The 17,754-nt window shown below is 46.6% G+C and overlaps 3 protein-coding genes across 4 annotated transcripts; 2 read left to right on the top strand and 1 right to left on the bottom strand.

The window, feature by feature from the left end:
• LOC120452100 (protein zwilch) lies at positions 1-2,402 on the top strand. Its single transcript, XM_039636176.1, has 4 exons — positions 1-1,190; positions 1,246-1,741; positions 1,800-2,054; positions 2,116-2,402. The coding sequence occupies exons 1-4, from the start codon at positions 84-86 to the stop codon at positions 2,181-2,183; spliced, it is 1,926 nt and encodes a 641-aa protein (XP_039492110.1). The 5' UTR covers positions 1-83; the 3' UTR covers positions 2,184-2,402.
• Positions 2,403-2,843: 441 nt separating this feature from the next.
• Positions 2,844-9,121, top strand: LOC120451845 (chaoptin). 2 transcript variants are annotated; one of them, XM_039635822.2, is made up of 15 exons: positions 2,844-3,101; positions 3,545-3,781; positions 3,895-4,608; positions 4,717-4,892; positions 5,181-5,315; positions 5,411-5,630; positions 5,693-6,302; positions 6,357-6,487; positions 6,553-6,809; positions 6,868-7,009; positions 7,072-7,430; positions 7,489-7,912; positions 7,975-8,216; positions 8,275-8,461; positions 8,530-9,121. In XM_039635822.2, exons 1-15 carry the CDS (start codon positions 3,099-3,101, stop codon positions 8,629-8,631), a joined length of 3,939 nt encoding a protein of 1,312 aa, XP_039491756.1. In that variant the 5' UTR covers positions 2,844-3,098; the 3' UTR covers positions 8,632-9,121. The 2 variants fall into 2 exon arrangements, with proteins under 2 accessions (XP_039491756.1, XP_039491755.1); XM_039635821.2 differs by having other exon boundaries at positions 5,402-5,630.
• Positions 9,122-9,601: 480 nt separating this feature from the next.
• LOC120453187 (probable 2-oxoglutarate dehydrogenase E1 component DHKTD1 homolog, mitochondrial) lies at positions 9,602-16,592 on the bottom strand. The gene is made up of 12 exons (XM_039637753.1): positions 16,384-16,592; positions 14,219-14,336; positions 13,902-14,079; positions 13,586-13,805; positions 12,925-13,086; positions 12,496-12,569; positions 11,652-12,413; positions 11,174-11,591; positions 10,788-11,111; positions 10,201-10,389; positions 9,898-9,983; positions 9,602-9,796 (listed from the first exon to the last, which is right to left on the bottom strand). The coding sequence occupies exons 1-12, from the start codon at positions 16,505-16,507 to the stop codon at positions 9,692-9,694; spliced, it is 2,760 nt and encodes a 919-aa protein (XP_039493687.1). The 5' UTR covers positions 16,508-16,592; the 3' UTR covers positions 9,602-9,691.
• Between the last annotated feature and the right edge of the window lie 1,162 nt (positions 16,593-17,754).

Below are 17,754 nucleotides of genomic sequence, written 5' to 3'. Positions count from 1 at the left end.
TAGTGTGACCGTTAGACAATTACTCGCTTCACTTTTCAAATACTGCCGCTTTTTTGTGTCTGTTTTGCGAATTTGCTTCAAAAATGTCGGCTTCTGCGAATTTGGCAAACGTTTACGCGGAGCTATCACGACGGTGCGGCGAGTCGTACACGATCACCTATGGAGCACCACCCACCTACTTGGTGAGCACGGTGGGAGCTGCAGAGGCTGGCAAGAAGATTGTGCTGGTTTTCAAGGAGGATCGCAATGGTGCAGTGTCCAGAATCCGGACCACGCCCACCAGGGCGGCCCCAAAGAAAGAGGGCTCTGTGGACTTGGATCTGACGGGGAGTCCGTTAAAGGACGACTGCCTGGTGGACGCCATAGCCGACTTGTCCATCGACCTGCAGCTGGACAACTCGAATCCCTGGAAGCTGGAGGAGGAGTACCAGCGTGGGATACCCGTGAACAAGGCCAGGTCCATTGTGTGCTCCGAGTTCCTGCAGCTCGCTGAAGGACTCGGATCCGTGTGGTTTCTGTGCGACGGCAGCGATCCTGGGCAGACTCAGTTGCTCCAGTATGAGTTCAACCCCACGCACTTCTCCAGGGGAATCCTAAGCTACCAGGGAGTGCACCCTGCTTACTTGGTAACCTCGCAGTCCCTGGTGCGCCAACATGGCAAGACTCCGGTTGAAACCTTAATCGAAAACAGCTACCAGGTTAATCCCCATATGAAACTGCGCTGCTCCTGGACCTCTAGTGCCGCACTGCCCCTCCTGGTGAACCTAAACGACTGCGATGTGGCATTGAATCACACATTTCGCGTGGGCGACTGCAGCCCTTTGACGCAGGATTTCATGAACCAGCTGCGCATCCTGGTCTTTATACGCGAGGACATCGTCTCCTACCACACGGACGCCAAGCAGGGCGTCTCACGGGACCCCACTTATCGTTGTGGCAGTGGGATTGACATGGACGAGCTGCGCGAGTCCATTAATCAGACAATGACAGATGTCTCCGGCCTTATAGGTCGCTATAGCATAAGCAATGCGGAGTTCGACATTGAAGATGTGGTGCAGAGGGCCAAGGTGCGCCAGCTCACGGATCTGACCGATAAGCTTTGGGAGCTGCTCAAGTGCTGCCACTCCTACAAGGATCTTAAAATGGCCTTTAGCATGCTCTTCCAATGTGCTGCACGCTGTAACATAGTAGTAAGTATATTTGCATGAAAAACACCACACATTATTCATTCTCTTAATCCCATAGAACACGCCTACCAACAAAAATCGACTAGCCAAGATTATCACCGAGTTGGCCAATCGTCGTCTGGCCATGCCCTGTTTAAGTGGGGCCGAACCTTTGGAGCTGCTTTTGGAGATTGGCCTCGAGAAGTTGTACAAGGACTACGAATTTATCTACACCGAGAGCAAGATGTGCAGCACCAATCTTCTGAAGGAGTACACGAGCGAAGCAACGATAGACGATGCCACCCCACAGAATCTGCCTCAACTTCGAAAATCACTGCATAATGCGGTCAGAGGGGATCCGACCCCAGGAGCAGGAATGCGGAAGACGCTGCTGCATAACCACGGCAATGCCAATTCGCGGAATACAAAATATGCCGGTAACGACGATGATGCCGGGTTCAAAAACAGCCATTTCGACGAGCACGAGAGTACGGAGAGAATCTCCAAGTTGTTTCAGATTCACTGCACTTTGGAGCATCTGCTGATGATGCACATCCACTTAAATCTGGCCAACGGTGAGGAGGAAAAACAGGCTGAGGGTTTTTCACCTATAACATTGTATTTGATTTACAGTTTACAACGATGTCTGTTCCGAGCTGCTAAAGAAACCGCCTAAATTAGTAGAATCCATCGATGATCAGCTAAGTGACGTAATGGACATTCGCCTGTCTGCCCACTATGTCAGGGATCACTTGGATGGTAAGGATCCCTACTCCCGGCACATTTCCATGCGTTCGTACAACAAGTTCCGCGAACTCAAGACCACCTTCTATTTCGATTCGGAAAACATTTGTCCGCCCAACTTGGCTCAGTGTTTCCAGTGCGATGGTAAGTTTGCAATTTGATTTATTTATTTTCCACAGCTTCAGTAATGTATTTGACTTCGCAGACAAGGAGATGGTCAAGGAGCGCACTTATCATTCCTGGATATATCGCAAGATTCGCTCACTTAAGTAAGGCTTGCATAGTCATACAAAATTGTAAATTTTTTTAATTTAAGCATAGCTAATAACTGTTTGAAACTGTTTTTTTAACTTTGTAATGATTTCTTTAATTTATATCTGCCTTTTGATTTGATAGTCTTTCTAAGCACTCAGCTCAATTAGCTTTTGAGATATGTTTAAATTGTTAAATTGTTTCAAACATTCAAATTTTATTAAATGCCCCTAGCCATAACCTTTTTAAACTGTTTTCTGTACAGCCTCTTTGTTTCGAATTTCAATTGTTTGAGCGTGTTGTACAAGCTCTTCAACGCGTTTTCGCGAACCCCCAAAAAAGGCAGCAGTGCACACCGAAATCATGTTAAACGAACTCGTACAAGTTTTAAGCCGACCCAGAGGCTATAGCCGCTGCATTGGAAATCTTGAAAACCTGGCCGAAATCCGCTTCCGCCCAGCTCGCACTTTTATCGCAATGTTCTTGCCGGCCATATTCTAAACAAAGGCCAGCATGTCCAACATTTGGCCATTCCTCCAGTGAAGTAATGCTGCAAATGAGGCGAAAAGAGTGTGTGCCCAATGGTAGCGGCGCCATCGAGCATTCCCGATATGTTACAATCCAATTAGCCGGATGCGCCAGTTGGCCAACTAGAGTACTTGGCCCGTTGCCGATTGATTTGCAGTTTGTCAGACGTGCGTGGAACGCGCAGCGGTTCGGTCGTGTTTTTTCCAGCCCTGTTTCCCTGAAAAACGAACTCAATTTCAAGCAAGGATTTTACCGCGAGTGTCCTGGCCAGGGAATATAGCCACTGTGAGCTGGAAATAAAATTGTTTGGCCAGTAGACTGAGTGAAAAGTGGACAGTGGCCGTCAAAGTTCATTAAGTTTTTTTGAATCGCCAATCGTCGCGAGTGCCTAATCTAATTAACAGCAAAATGGTGTGTATTGTCCAACGAAATGGCCTGATATCCTGCTCAACTAAATCTTAATTGCTATTATTGCTCAAAAGGACATTTGTAATCTATGCGAGTAGCCCTTGAATTGCTTAAGTCTTGCGACTGAAAAGAAACCGTTGACGGATTCAAATCCTGTGAAATGAAGATACCCCTTTGGTCTAGCCACCCCCAACTTATCCTCGGAAACTTTTCCAGACACAACAGCTAATCCTTTTGGCAAAGTCGTCGGTGGTTTTTTAGCGCACTCCTTACAGGCTTGAGAAGCCATATTAAAAACATGGAGTTGTGCAATAAGAGTTTGTGCTCAAAAATAGACATAATATGATTTAGATATCATAAAGTTAGTTGGAAAAGTTTCTCTTTTAACTAATTGCTAGTCCCTCCTCGATGATTAGTCATCCGCTCATTATGCATTCTATCTCTAGGGCCTCGAGTTTTTCTTTAAGTTCGGCTATGCCTTCCTGACAATAACCCTCATGATCATGATCTGGATGTCGCTGGCCCGTGCCTCGATGTTCGATCGAGAGATGGAGGAGACGCACTACCCGCCCTGCACCTACAACGTGATGTGCACCTGCTCCAAGTCCTCCACGGATCTGGGGATTGTGCACTGCAAGAATGTTCCGTTTCCGGCACTGCCGCGCATGGTGAACCAGTCAAAGGTGAGTGATATAAGGATAACTTATAATCGCTTGGTTTGGTTCCTAGAGGTACCTAATTCAATTGAATAACTGCTATCTTTATATTTATGTTCAATGCCATCTATTCTGGTTAGGTTTTCATGCTGCACATGGAGAACACGGGTCTGCGCGAGATTGAGCCCTACTTCCTGCAGTCCACGGGCATGTACCGCCTAAAGATCTCTGGTAACCATCTCACCGAGATTCCAGATGACGCCTTCACCGGCCTGGAGCGATCGCTGTGGGAGCTGATTCTGCCGCAGAACGACTTGGTGGAGATCCCATCCAAGTCGCTGAGGCACCTGCAGAAGCTGCGTCACCTGGACCTGGGCTACAACCACATAACGCACATCCAGCACGACTCGTTCCGCGGACTGGAGGACTCGCTGCAGACGCTGATCCTGCGCGAGAACTGCATCTCGCAGCTAATGTCGCACAGCTTCTCCGGCCTCCTGATCCTGGAGACCCTCGACCTGAGTGGAAACAATCTGTTTGAGATCGATCCGAATGTGTTCGTCGATGGAATGCCGCGGCTGACTCGTCTCTTGCTTACGGATAACATTCTCTCGGAGATTCCATACGACGCCCTGGGTCCGCTGAAGAGCCTTCGCACCTTGGACATCTCCCACAATGTGATCTGGTCGCTCAGTGGCAACGAAACCTACGAGATCAAGGCCAGCACCAAGCTGAATCTGGACAATCTGCACCTGGAGTACAATCACATTGAGGTCCTGCCTCCGAATTCGTTCAAGTACTTCGACACCGTCAATCGCACCTTCTTCGATGGCAATCCCATTCACACTCTCAGGGTAGGTAACCTTACTTGACTTACATCCCTCCCAGAATTGTGGTTATTAAAGAACGGATTTCAATCTCATCTTGGATATGTGTTATATATTATCATCCTTCGCTTTCAGGAAGATGCCTTTAAGCCCGCTCGAATCAGGGAGATATACATGCGCTATTGCGGCCTGACAAACATTTCGCCTGTGGCCTTTGACAGCCTGGTGAACAGCCTCCAGATCCTGGATTTGTCTGGGAACAATCTCACCAAGCTGCATCACAAGCTCTTCAACAATTTCGATGTCTTGAGGTGAGTCGAGCACCTGCACTCCGCTTCACTCACGTTCCACCCCCATTCCACCTGCTCATGTGTATATTGGGGGGAACTAATCGGATTGCCGGCAGCCTCTAGGGCTTCTCCAGTCCCTAAGTTCGTATGTGCGCTAAGTGGGTGACCCTATTTAGAAGAATTCGAGGAGGAGGGAAAAGCCGCGCAATCAGGCAATCATGCAAAAATACTCGACACTGGGGAAAAAGCTTGAGTTGCACATCTATTATTGAATTTTAATATATTTTCTATTTTCTTCTTAAATAACAGGGTCATTAGCATGCGGGACAATAAGATCAAGATCCAGAAGCCCACGGAGACCTTCAATGCGGTGCACTACACCCTCCTGAAGCTGGACCTGAGTGGAGACCGCAACGACCCCACCAATCTGCAGACCCTTCGCAAGTAAGTGAACCCAGTGCACCGAGAAAACATCCTGCTCCCCACACACCCTTCACCCCAGAACCACTCTTGTATTTATTTACAAAAAGTATGACCAGAATGCGGAACATGCGATCCCTGTCCATCTCGCGACTGGGATCCTCCTCCGTGGGGCCCGAGGACTTCAAGGACTTCGGCGTGGAGCTGGAGGATCTGCAAATCACCAGGGCCAGTCTCTCCGGCATTCAATCACACGCCTTTAAGCATGTCAGGGGTCTTAAAAGGCTGGACTTCAGCGAGAACGGAATATCGAGCATCGAGAACGATGCCTTCCATGAGGTAATCAGGATTTTCTTAATACAATAAATCTTATCAGATTATACAATATCCTTTTTCTGTAGATTGGTCACTCGCTCATCTCGCTGAAGATGTCGCACGGCTACTCCGGCAGTGCCCTGCCAGCTGAACCCCTGAGACATCTGACTTCTCTTCAAGAGCTGGACTTTAGCAACAACCACATCAGCAGCATGAGTGACACCAGCTTCCATTTCCTGAAGAACTTGCGGCTCCTAGAGCTTCATGACAACAGGATCGAACAGGTGTTGAAGGGCACCTTCCAGGGCGACATTCACTCGAAGCTGGAGGAGATCTCGCTTCGCTTCAATCACCTGACCTCCATTTCCCAGCATACCTTTTTCGACCTGGAAGCCTTGAGAAAACTGCATCTGGATGACAATAAGATTGACAAGATCGAGCGTAGAGCCTTTATGAATCTGGATGAACTGGAGTATCTTAGTCTGAGGGGCAACAAGATAAACAACCTGGCTGACGAGTCCTTCCAGAACCTTCCAAAACTGGAGATCCTGGACATGGCTTTCAATCAGCTACCCAACTTCAACTTTGACTACTTCGACCAAGTGGGCACCTTGTCGAATCTTAATGTGAACGTGAGCCACAACCAAATCAGGCAGTTGATGTACAATTCCTCATGGAGTGGACGAAATGAACATGGTAGTGTTTTCTTCACTAGCAAATGCTTTGTTTTTTAATAGCTTTCGTTTTTAGGTGGCATGTACCACTCGAACATAAAGATATTGGATCTTTCCCACAACAACATCTCTATTATTCATCCTGGATACTTCCGGCCTGCCGAGATTTCACTGACTCACTTGCATCTGGGCTACAATTCGCTGATGGTGGGTCTCACTTGTATAATAAGTGAATTACTTTGTCACCATCTCTTGATACTTTGATCTCTTAGAACACGACTCGTGATGTCTTTGGCAACATGCCGCACCTGCAATGGTTGGACCTCAGCTACAATTGGATCCACGAACTGGACTTTGATGCCTTCAAGAACACCAAGCAGCTCCAGCTGGTCTTCTTTGATCACAATTACCTCAGTGATATTCCCCAGGATATATTCAAACCTGTCCAGGGCCTGCGCATCGTTGACTTCTCGCACAATCACCTGAGGGGCCTGCCCGACAATCTTTTCTATAATGGAGGAATGGAAAAGTGAGTAAATAGCTTTCTAATCTATATATGGACTTTAATGTATTTATGACTCTTGCAGATTGGATGTGTCGCACAACATGATGTTGAAGATCCCCTCCTCATCGCTGTCCAGTTTGGCTGCCTTGACGCTTTGCGAATTGCACCTGTCCAACAACTTTATCTCCACCATTCACAGCATGGATTTGTCCAACAAGTTTAGAGTAAGCTAGTGAAGAAAAACTTAATGTATATTATTAAAATTAAATCTTAATTCCGGCTATAGTCACTTCGCTACCTGGACATCTCTTACAACTATCTGCTGCGAATTGATGATGCAGTTTTCGCCACCATGCCAAAACTGGCCGTTCTGGATCTCTCCCACAATCGGGATCTGAAGGTGATGGATAAGTCGTTTATGGGCTTGGAGAACTCGCTGATCAAACTGGGACTGGAGAACGTTTCTCTGAGCACGGTGCCCGAGATTCGACTAAAGTATCTGCGGGAGTTCCGCCTGGGTTACAATGAACTGCCTTCGATTCCGCAGGAACTAGCCCACAATATGAGTAATCTGCGCATGCTGGACCTCTCCAACAACGACCTAACCAATGTGCCACTGATGACCCAAGCTCTGCCCCACTTGAGGTGCGTTAATCCAACTTGCAAAGTGATCTATCTTATCAGCATTCGCCATCCCTAACAGACGCCTGATGCTCTCTGGCAATCCGATAACTTCGCTGAACAACAACAGTTTCGATGGCGTGAACGAGGATCTTGAGATGCTGGATATATCCAATTTCCGGTTGCACTATTTCGAGTATGGCTGTCTGGACTCGTTGCCCCACCTGCGATCGCTTAAGCTTACTGCCTATTCCCACCTGGAGCACTTCAATATTCCACACCTGCTGCGCCATCATTATAATATCCGTCAGCTGTGGATCGAGGCCCCACAACCCTTCACACGCATTGTTAAGAAGGGATCTGGACCCACCCAGGAGATGCAGACCCTTCAGCTGGGCAATCCCACCGACTTGCAGCGCGAAATGGAGGGCCACCTGCCCTCCAAGCTGACCAACATCACCTTCAGTGGTCCGCAGTTCACCAACCTGAATGAACGCATTTTAAGAGTGAGTAGTTCTTTAACTCGATGTTTATTTATACGATAAAATATACATTTAATTTGTTTCAGGGCATGCGTTCTCCATACCTCTACATGCAATTATTCAACACCTCTCTGCAAGCCTTGCCTCCGAACTTCTTTAAGTACATGGGCCGCGTTCGGAACATTTCGCTGGACATTCGCTACCACAACCGAAACCTGAAGAAGATTCCCAATCCAAACACAGGCGCTGTTCCTTATCTGCCGAACAGTGTGTTCCTCACGGACTTGAAGATGTCGCACACTGATCTCAACTGCGATTGCGACCTGGGGTAATTTAACTTTCTAATTATACGGCATTGTTTTGATTATTATAATTTGCTTGTATAGGTGGGTGGAGTTCTGGCAACGCAAGAGGCGCCAGTACATCTGCTCCTCCCAAACCTGGACCGACACCGTTTTCCGCACTTTCATGAACTCACCTTGCCAGGTGTACGGACGCCACAACTGCGACGAGCACGACGATGACCTGCGGGAGACGCGCTGTGAAAACAAAGGAGGGCAGCAGCTGATGGAGGTGGGTATCAAATGGCATTCGAATGGACTGCCCAAGAATAGTTCGCTAATCGCAATTTCTCTCGATAGGCCCTCAAATTCGATCTGGAGTGCGGGTGGGACAATGCAAATTGCCGGGAGGCCGCCTTTGTGGTGGTGATGGTGTGCGTGGCCATGGTCTTCTGGATGTGACTTCTGCACTTCGCATATAAGACGTCCACCGACTTTTATACCATTCTTGAGCAAGTCTACGGCAGACAGGTCATATGAGTCCTGCCGCCTGCCGTCTGCCGTCTAGAGTTTAAGCGTGATGATGAGACTTTGGCCACTTTGATACCTTTCGCAGTTAGTTGTTTCTCTTCCGATAACCTTCTCTCACCGATCCGCTGGTCCTTGGTAACGCCTTATATGTAGTACTCCTCACCGCTCACCACTCACACCTCACCAGTCACCTCTGAAGCACTCCATTCTTCGCCTCACCACACTGTCTATCTCCATGTATGTATATTTTCGTAGGCCTTAACTTAGTACCTAACAACTATCTAATAACCCACCTGAACTGACCCCCGAATACCTTCTGTACTTCTCTTATAAGTTAGGTCACTGCGCTGCTTAAACAATTCCAAAATGAAAGTCTGTAAAATGTTTCATAAACATATAATAAATATTTACGGTAGGTTAAGTTCCCCGTGTCGTCTCCCACTTTATTTGGAGCCACCATTTGGGGCATTATGATTTTTATTGGTCTGCGAGCAGAAGTACTTGCTACAACAAGTTGTGTTCACAATTGCCGGACCAGGCTGGTCCAGAAACGAACAATTAAAAACTTTTCGCTTAAAGTTTCCCCCTCTTCGGACGGCTTTTCCATACGATAAATTTTGGTTCGTTTTGCTCTCTTTTTTATGGCACTTTAAGGGCGTTTGTAAAGAATTTTGTTCAAAATGTTTGCAGCACACAAGAGGGAAAATATGCAACACTTAAATCTGCTCATAAATTTAGAAATATTTTCTTCAGCTCTTAACACCGAGTTACAACCAAATGAATTCAAAATGTGCATGAGTGCCAAAAATATTTTTATATACAAAAAACGTATTCAAATATGTAACAATTTTGTTAAAAATAGCTAAGGGTATTTCAACGATCCACCTATTCAAAAGTCCTGTTTTCTGCTTTTATACATATATTTTTGGCAGTTTTATTGAGCTAAAGTACTTTGTGATATATGGACAGGCTGAGGAGGCGGCTTCGATGCTCAAAGTTCAAATGGGGCAGCAACAATCTCATCAACTTCCCGCTTATGCACTTTTCCGATTCCGGTGGCGGGTGTGGGTGCCTCGCAGCGCCCGCAGTAGTGGAGCTGTGGAAAGCAGGAAAAGCGGAAAAACGGGTCAAATCGGTGGGTGGTGAAAAGTGTATAGAGCGCTTTCTGTGGCCGCCGGTGGCAGGCTGACTTTTTACCTGTTGGCCAATTAAATTTTCAAAACGTGGCCGCACAAACGTCCAGGCGCCCATATTGCGATGCTCCTCCTGGCTCCAAACAAAAGCTACAGTGAGAAAAAATATATAAAGTTATTATTATCTCTAAGGGTTTTAAATGTGGTGATTTGAAACTTAAACCACACGCAGATACATGAATATATTAATATATATTAAAAAAAAGAATGTCAGTCACTTTCAGTAGTAGTCATATTTTTCCGTGTAAAAAACGATAGAAAGTACAGATCCGGTCAACTTTGTGGGCGAAGTTTACGATGGACTCACATTGCACGTTGCCGTATTGGGCCAGCTGGGCCTGCAGCTCCTGGACGGGGAAAGGACTCAGGGACTCCAGGCGCAGGATGGCCGTGTCGTAGGCCTGACGCTTCTCCCGCTCCTCGGCGAGAGTGTAGTAGTGCTTTCCACTGCACAGGATGACCTTGCGCACCTCCTCCGGCTTCGCAGTGGTGTCTCCTGTCGTTGAAAGTGGTTAGGAGCAGAAAAAATTGAACGAAGAAAGGATGGATTAATTCCGTGGTATCGCTGAACTATAAAGTTTTCATAATAAGCCTGAATTTATGCGAACACTATTTGACAGTAGCAATACAGCATGTAAAAGAAATAAAAAGTCTATTATATGCTATGTAAAACTGGCAAAAGTTATTTTGTGTTGCTAAAAAGTTTATGTGGCTGGTTTGCCTTTATGAATGTGCCTATTAACTACTTTGGCCAACGAGGTGTATTTTTAATAGATTTAACTAAAGTGGTTTGCTACATCTTTGCCTAGGGACAGTGATATAGTGCCCTAGTAAGGCCATAACCCCACCCGCCTTACCACGAGTCTGTGGAGATAAACAGAGCCCATTACTCACCCAGGACATTGTGGAAGAGCGTGCCCGGCTGGAAGTCCTCGTGCGTGGATGTGGCCGCAGGAAGGCGGAGCAGCGTTTTGGGGGCCACCACGACGAGGGGCTTGCGGAAGTTCCTTGCCAGTTGGCGACGCAGTACGTGATAGTATTGGGCGGGCGTGGTGGGGTTCACGATGTGCACGTTGACGGAATCGCCATCGGCGGATGTTTCCTTGGAGTCGCAGAGCTGCAGGAAGCGCTCGATGCGACAGGAACTGTGCTCCGATGCAGCGCCATCGTATCCGTGGGGCAGTAGCATCACCAAGGCGTTGGACTCCATCCACTTGGCTGGTTAAGAAATTCCTTAAAGTGAGTACGGAGAAGATGAAATGAAGTCATTTCCAACTCACTCTCTCCCGAGACGATGAAGGTGTCGATTATAATCTGTGCACCATTGGCAAAGTCTCCAAACTGCGCTTCCCAGATAATCAGGTTGTTGGGGTTGTCAATGGCCATGCCGTACTCGAATCCCAGCACCGCCTCCTCCGACAAAATACTGTGGGCCAGCTCCAACTTTCCACCGTTTCCGCCCGCCATGCTGTTCAAGGGTATGAACATCTCGTTGGTCTGCTGATCCACCAGCATGGCATGGCGATGGGAGAAGGTTCCCCGGCCCACGTCCTCGCCACTGATCCTCACATTGTGTCCCTGGTACATCAGGCTGCCAATGGCCAAGGCTTCGGCTGTGGACCAATCGATCTTGGCTCCGTTTTCTAGTTTCTTCAGTCGGGCATTGACATGCGTTTTCAGCAGGTGTGGGTGGATGTTCTGTAACCCAGGAAATAATATTTATAATATATATATATCCATGTATCCGTGCTGACTTACAAAGTCCTCTGGGAAAGTCACACTCTGCTGACCAATGTAATGAAGCAGCGAGTAATCCAAGCCGGTGTCCCAATAGGTCAGCTCCTTGGAGGGAGCCAACTGAAGGTCCTTCCACTGCTTTTCGAAGAAGGAAGCTGGTGGCTGGTAGGTTGGAGCCAAGGCAAGTTCCTCACCCAGATATTTCATGTACTCATCCCTCATTTCTTTGGCCTTCGACTCCAGGAGAACCTGCTCCTTGGCCAACTGCTGGGCGTACAAGTCCGGAACCGATTCCCGCTGGTGAACAATCTTGTAGACCAAGGGATTGGTAAAGGTTGGGTCGTCCAACTCGTTGTGACCCCATCTCCTGAAGCAGTTCAAATCAATGAAGATGTCCTTGCGGAACTCCCTCTGATATCTGAAGGCCAAGCTTGTGATCCTGGCCAGAGCCTCGGGATCATCGCCATTGATATGGAACACAGGAGCCTGAATGGACTTGGCCAAGTCGGAGGTGTAGGCAGTGGATCGTCCTCGATCTCCGGGCGTCGTGAATCCCACCTGGTTGTTCACAATCAAGTGCAGACTTCCGCCCACCTCAAAGTGGGGCACGTAGGCCATGTTGAGGCACTCCTGGTTGATTCCCTGGCCGGCGAACGCAGCATCTCCATGGAGGATTACGTTGAGCACGTGTTCTCCGAAAGGCTGACTTCCATCCCCGAAGGCTCCTTCACCTCTGGCTTGCTGCTTCGATCGCGCTTTTCCCATGGCCACAGGATTGGCAGCCTAAGGGCGGGATAAAGGAGAAACAGAAACACGATGCTTGAATCAGGAATCAAATTTCAAAGTTTGACGTGTGTCGGCTTACCTCCAGATGGGAGGGGTTCCGCACCATGCTGAAGTTCAGCTTCTTGCCCAGCACTTCCAGCTGCTCGGAAACATCTGTGTGCGATTCGGTTCAGGTTTTATTAAATTAAGCATACGCCGTGTGTGCTTAGGCCAGCAAGACTAAGACTGCTTGGCGCACACAAAGGGGATGGGATGAAAGGATTTGAATTTAAATGAAGAATATGAAATACCCAGGGGTCTAGCTTCCGTATAGTGACCCAAATAATACTGGATACTGTGGGATAAATAATTCAATATAAATAGGTAAAAGATGTAACATTTTCCCACCTATTTATACTTCTACTTTCGTTGTAGTGCCATTGTAATAAACGAATGTTGATCCCCCATATACCTGAATACCCTGCTATCCGAGTAAGCCCCACGAACTCCCCGGCAAAGTTTCACTTACGGAAATGACTTATGACGTCGGACATGGCCTCGATGTCTTCGGAAAACTCGGATGCGCCGCTGAGTTTGCGGAAAACTTTCGCCGGCCGCATGTTGAAGAGCGCCGCCTGCAGCGGGGTCCTTCCTCGATGGGGCATCGCCAGGACCACGTGCTCGATGTTCGCTGTCATTCCATTGTATAATTTTTTTATCGTTGTCGTCGTGGTCGTCGTCGTTTCCGTTGTTTTTCGGCATTGCATGCGAGAGGGAAAAGTTTTGGGAAAGCAGATTAGGGTTAAGTAAGCGTGCGATGATATGTGAGCCTGCCTGCCGGTGGGAAGGAAGTTTGGATTGGTGGCTAGAGTTCAGGTTCAGGTGGGCTGGCTTGAGTTCCGTGGAGCAGATTCGCCATCTCGGCGGACTGTCAGGAGACAAAGTTTGGCGCCTTGAAATGGGTGCGCGATTCCGCGTTTCGCTAATCGCGTTTAAGAAGCGGTCCACACGCACGAGCTCGTATAAATCATGTCATAAATGTGGTATGAAACTTGGGAAATTCGAAATTCGGAATGGACTTAATGGCAAAAGTTTATTTCAATATACTTCAAGAATATTGGTTTGCTAAATCGCTGCTCCGCGGAATGATACATCCAAATCATTTCCATGCCACTGTGGGAAAAACTCACCTTGGACACTGTCACGGAGCAGTTGCCAGAAGAAGGCCAGCATGGACTCGGCTCCTTCGCCGCCGTATCGCTTGACTGTGGGAAACTTGAGTGCCATGAAATTGTCCCAGGCCTGCGACTTAATTAACAGCTCGGCGATTTCGCAACGCTCGCTGTTTGCCAGCTGCTGCTGGTCCAGCGTCTCAAAGTTCCTTGCCAGCCACTCGCGCTCCTCGATGTCCTGCGAAAATGAGGCAGCGGGATCAGCACGCAATGTTTATGGCATGGCATGGAATGGGATGAGATGGTATGGTATGGTATGGAATGGGACACTTACCTCGACATAGGAGAACTCGGCGCTGGTTGAGCGGCCGCAGTAAATGTCCTTGAGCAGCTGCTCCAGCTGGGCGACATTCTGGGCCACCTGCGGACCACTTAAAAGGCCATCGGTGCGCACCGGCTCCTGTGTCTGCAGTCCATAAAATGCGGGACTTAATTCCTGCAGCTCCTGCTGGCTGTGTCCAGTAGCCACGAAAATTCACAAGACAAATACACGCAGCCAGGACGATATTACACAGAGAGCAGCCAGAAAGGGAGAATAAAATATGACATTTGCCAGGATGATTTTGGGTGGGAAATGGGTGCTGCTCCTACCTCGTCCTGATGCTGATGGGATTTACGGCTGCCAATTTGTGCCCGTGCTGGCGAAAGGCCTCCACAAAGCGATAGACGTTGGCCTGCGAGTTCCTTGAGGCCCGCACATCCTCGGCCACTGAAACACATGCGTAAACAATATAAATTTCGCCCCACGTTATAAATTATTTAAAAAAGGATTCACGTGCACCTCGCCCAGTGGCACGTTGTGCGGCCTTTTGAATTTATTGGCCTTTTACTTTTATGATATTTATTCTTTGCTTTTTACGCTTTGCTTCATTTTGATGGACTAGCTGGCAGGTATGTGCACTTTCGAATCGCATTTACCCAGCAAATATTTGGCATTCGATATGAATTCGAGTGAAAGAGGTTTAAATAAGTTGGAAAAGGATTAAATGAGATTGCATAAAGTACATATATTAATGCCATATTATATCTTTCCCATCGAATTTAAAATTATAGAGTGTACCACGTTTGTACTTCCCAAAAGACGGGCCATTCTTGCTACATATGAGAAATTACGATTGTTGTTTTATTGGCTTTTTTGGGGCATTTTATTCTCTGGTTGAGCCATTGACAACTCGTTGGCTGCTTAGGTGTTTATGTGCTAAAGTGTTATCCTGCTTAGAGGATTTATATGCGATGACGCATATCACTCGATTACAGGACCCTGGGATCCTTGAAATCCGTGGCACAGGACACGGGCCACCGACAGCGGGAATTTGCCAGTTGAACCCCGAACCTAAGTCGTCCTCAAAAATGTATGCAATTTCTCGACGGCATTTCGGTCATAAATCAATTTAATGTTAAAGAGTGGGTCGCTCGGACAGCAGCACAGGATGTATGATGAATTGTATTTGCGGCGACAACATTTCAACTTGAGCGTGTAAATATTATTGGAGCACAGCGGCGCTTCCTTTGCCAAGGATAACGATTGCCCTGACTGAAATGCAGCCAAAGGACGCACAGCAAACAAGTCTGTGAGCGTATATAGGGAGTTATACCGATACTACAGTGAGGCAAAAGTAAAAGTGGAAGTCACTTTAAGTGTGCGCTTTAGCATATTATTAACTACTATCCATATATTATTAAGCCTTCAAAACCAATTGGGCTTGCTTTCGAATATTTAATATACTTTTCCAAAGCCTGATTTTATTTTAGATAGTTTTTTCTTCAAGTGCAGCATCGTAGGCGGCTGATGTCACATGGTCAAGCGTTGAAGGCGCTTCTCTGCTGCCCAGTCAAAGGCTCCTGGCAGACTAACCAACTACCAACTACCAACTGGTGACTGTGACTGCTGACTGGTGTCTGTTGGCCATGGTGTCGATAAGCCCCAATTGTGTACGCAACGGATGCAGGACAAGCCCAAAGGAGCTCCCGTTTTGGGTCCTTTGTTTGCCGTGCTTTGATATTTAGCCGGGTTCTTTTCAGACTCCCTGCCGTGCGTTTTGTGAAAAGATATAGTATCTGTGCACTGGACATCCGCCTCTCCGCACTTAATTAGTGCACTGCACGGGGGTCTGCCACAATCTCCTCTCTCTAATTATAAATTCCGGGTAATGGCTACACCCAGTAGTCCCATATATTTTAGGTTTATCAGATTTCAAAGTGAAAACATGTGATAAGCTCGGAACTTGGAGATTAGCTTGGGTAGGTAACATTAAAATCATAAAAAATATTCCACAAGCCAACAGAGCTGTATTTCGTCGATAGTCTGGGAGGTATAATCAATGTAGTTTAATTTCTAAAATATTATTTATTTTAAATATTAAATCCATGTATCAATGCGTATATACCCTCCAATTACTGGGTATTCAATTGATGCATATGTCTTCTACAACTGGTTTTCGAGTTTACCCACAGCAATTTGCACTTGATCTTTTGTTCAGGCTGCTGTTTCATTGCAGTTAATGCGGTGATTCTTGTGGGTCAGCTGCTTGAATTCCACTGATAAATAGCCGGCTGGAAAATCCGACACGCACGCATACACACACACACAATGACACTAAGAGAAAACTACAGTGGGTTTTCATTTTGCTTGGGTAGATTTCCACTGTTCATTCATGTGAATGTTTGATCCCGAAAGACTCTTATCGATGCGATGGTTATCTCGACGGATGAGGTTTTTATTGAAGTCTTGGCAACACAATTGTTTACAACCGTACCTTGATATTGACGCTGGGCAATCGGCTTATAGCCCCAAACGCCCTTTTCGCTGTGATAGCATCGCGATAGTGGGCGTGGCAGTTTCGCGATTTTCGCCTCCGAAAGCGCCAGATAACGCAGCATGCTGATGGATTAGAAACGAGGCGTGTATGCCGGATCACCTGATAAGTGCGAAGCGGAATCGCGGTCTCTTCTCGCCGGCGGTCGACCCAGAACTGAAGACTATTCACTTTTGTTTGGAGCCGGGACCCCCTCATTCCAAATAAACAAAACTAATGATAAGCAGGGAAAGAAAACTAAAGAGAGAACAAAGCTCGCCAAAAAGTATTGCCTACTTTTAGGATGGTGGCGTGATATGATCGCTGTTAGTTAACAGAGCGCTCGTTTGGGTGCTGTTAAAGCTACATAACTACCAAATTGTTATACGCGTATCTGAGATGATAATGACAACAAAACATGGTTATGGAGTGTTGGAATTTCAAAATAGTTTCTTATCAGCCCACTTAAGCTGATAATGCAACTGGTTCGCTGGTCAATAATGGATTGTTTTTGGAAGAGGGATACATATCCATGAAGTTAGTCACACATATTCTGAAGAAAATATTTAAACGGCCTATACTATAGTTAAAAATTTGTCTATTTAATATATAAAATAAATATTTAATATATAATTAATATAATTTTACTCTGATAAAGGCGTTTATGAACTACGAGGTACCTTTTCAATTACAATCTGGTTGTCATTCCCTTAACCACATACACAATAAAAATATATCTTATCCTTCGATTTTTATTAAAGAAATGTTTATCTACATTATTACTTTATAATACACTATTAGTCACACAAGTGGGTCTTCAATATGCCTGTTTTATCAATTTTATTCCGAGTTTCCCACTCCGTAGTTCATTTCTCCATTAATGACGACCATGACACTTTCATGGCCTAATGAAATCAATCCGTAGGCTTTTTTGACGGCGGCTGCCATTCATAACTTTTAAGCCTCATCGGAAATGCCTTTTTGATGGTCGGTAATGGGTCATTGTCTATAATTAAACCGGAAGCGTGCTCTCACCAATTCCACATGCATGTGTAGGTTTTACAGCCCATTCAGCTTTTCACAAAATGGCCGCGTCATAAGGGGTATTAACTGTAATGGAAATGAATCACAAATCTGCAAGAGGCCACTGTCAACAGAGAGAAATGTAGGTAAGCCTCCCAGGAATGGGTATAAACAAATAGGTTGGTAAATTTGGAGCACAGAGCAGAGAGTGAAGCTTCCCGAAAAAGCCGAGCGAGCCAAAGAAGGAATGCGTTATCGGTGCGTAATGTTCCATTGATAAGATATGGCCAGCTTTATCTGGCCGATAAG

This window comes from Drosophila santomea, chromosome 3R (genome assembly GCF_016746245.2).
Source record: "Drosophila santomea strain STO CAGO 1482 chromosome 3R, Prin_Dsan_1.1, whole genome shotgun sequence".
Classification (NCBI taxonomy): Eukaryota; Metazoa; Arthropoda; class Insecta; order Diptera; family Drosophilidae; genus Drosophila; species Drosophila santomea.
The sequence above is the reverse complement of the archived record's forward strand: the minus strand, read 5'-3'. Positions and strand labels throughout refer to the sequence as shown.

What these genes read in the sequence shown, in the direction of transcription:
- LOC120451845 (XM_039635821.2), top strand. An exon ending in ATTTGTCCAACAAGTTTAGA is followed by an intron (nt 7,010 to 7,071) that starts GTAAGCTAGTGA and finishes TTCCGGCTATAG; the next exon opens with TCACTTCGCTACCTGGACAT. An exon ending in GAGGGCAGCAGCTGATGGAG is followed by an intron (nt 8,462 to 8,529) that starts GTGGGTATCAAA and finishes TTCTCTCGATAG; the next exon opens with GCCCTCAAATTCGATCTGGA.
- LOC120452100 (XM_039636176.1), top strand. Translation starts at nt 84, where the DNA reads ATGTCGGCTTCTGCGAATTTGGCAAACGTTTACGCGGAGCTATCACGA. An exon ending in CCACTTAAATCTGGCCAACG is followed by an intron (nt 1,742 to 1,799) that starts GTGAGGAGGAAA and finishes TTTGATTTACAG; the next exon opens with TTTACAACGATGTCTGTTCC. An exon ending in TCAGTGTTTCCAGTGCGATG is followed by an intron (nt 2,055 to 2,115) that starts GTAAGTTTGCAA and finishes TTGACTTCGCAG; the next exon opens with ACAAGGAGATGGTCAAGGAG.
- LOC120453187 (XM_039637753.1), bottom strand. Translation starts at nt 16,507, where the DNA reads ATGCTGCGTTATCTGGCGCTTTCGGAGGCGAAAATCGCGAAACTGCCA. An exon ending in CCCATCAGCATCAGGACGAG is followed by an intron (nt 14,080 to 14,218) that starts GTAGGAGCAGCA and finishes TACTGGACACAG; the next exon opens with CCAGCAGGAGCTGCAGGAAT. An exon ending in TGACTTTCCCAGAGGACTTT is followed by an intron (nt 11,592 to 11,651) that starts GTAAGTCAGCAC and finishes CCTGGGTTACAG; the next exon opens with AACATCCACCCACACCTGCT.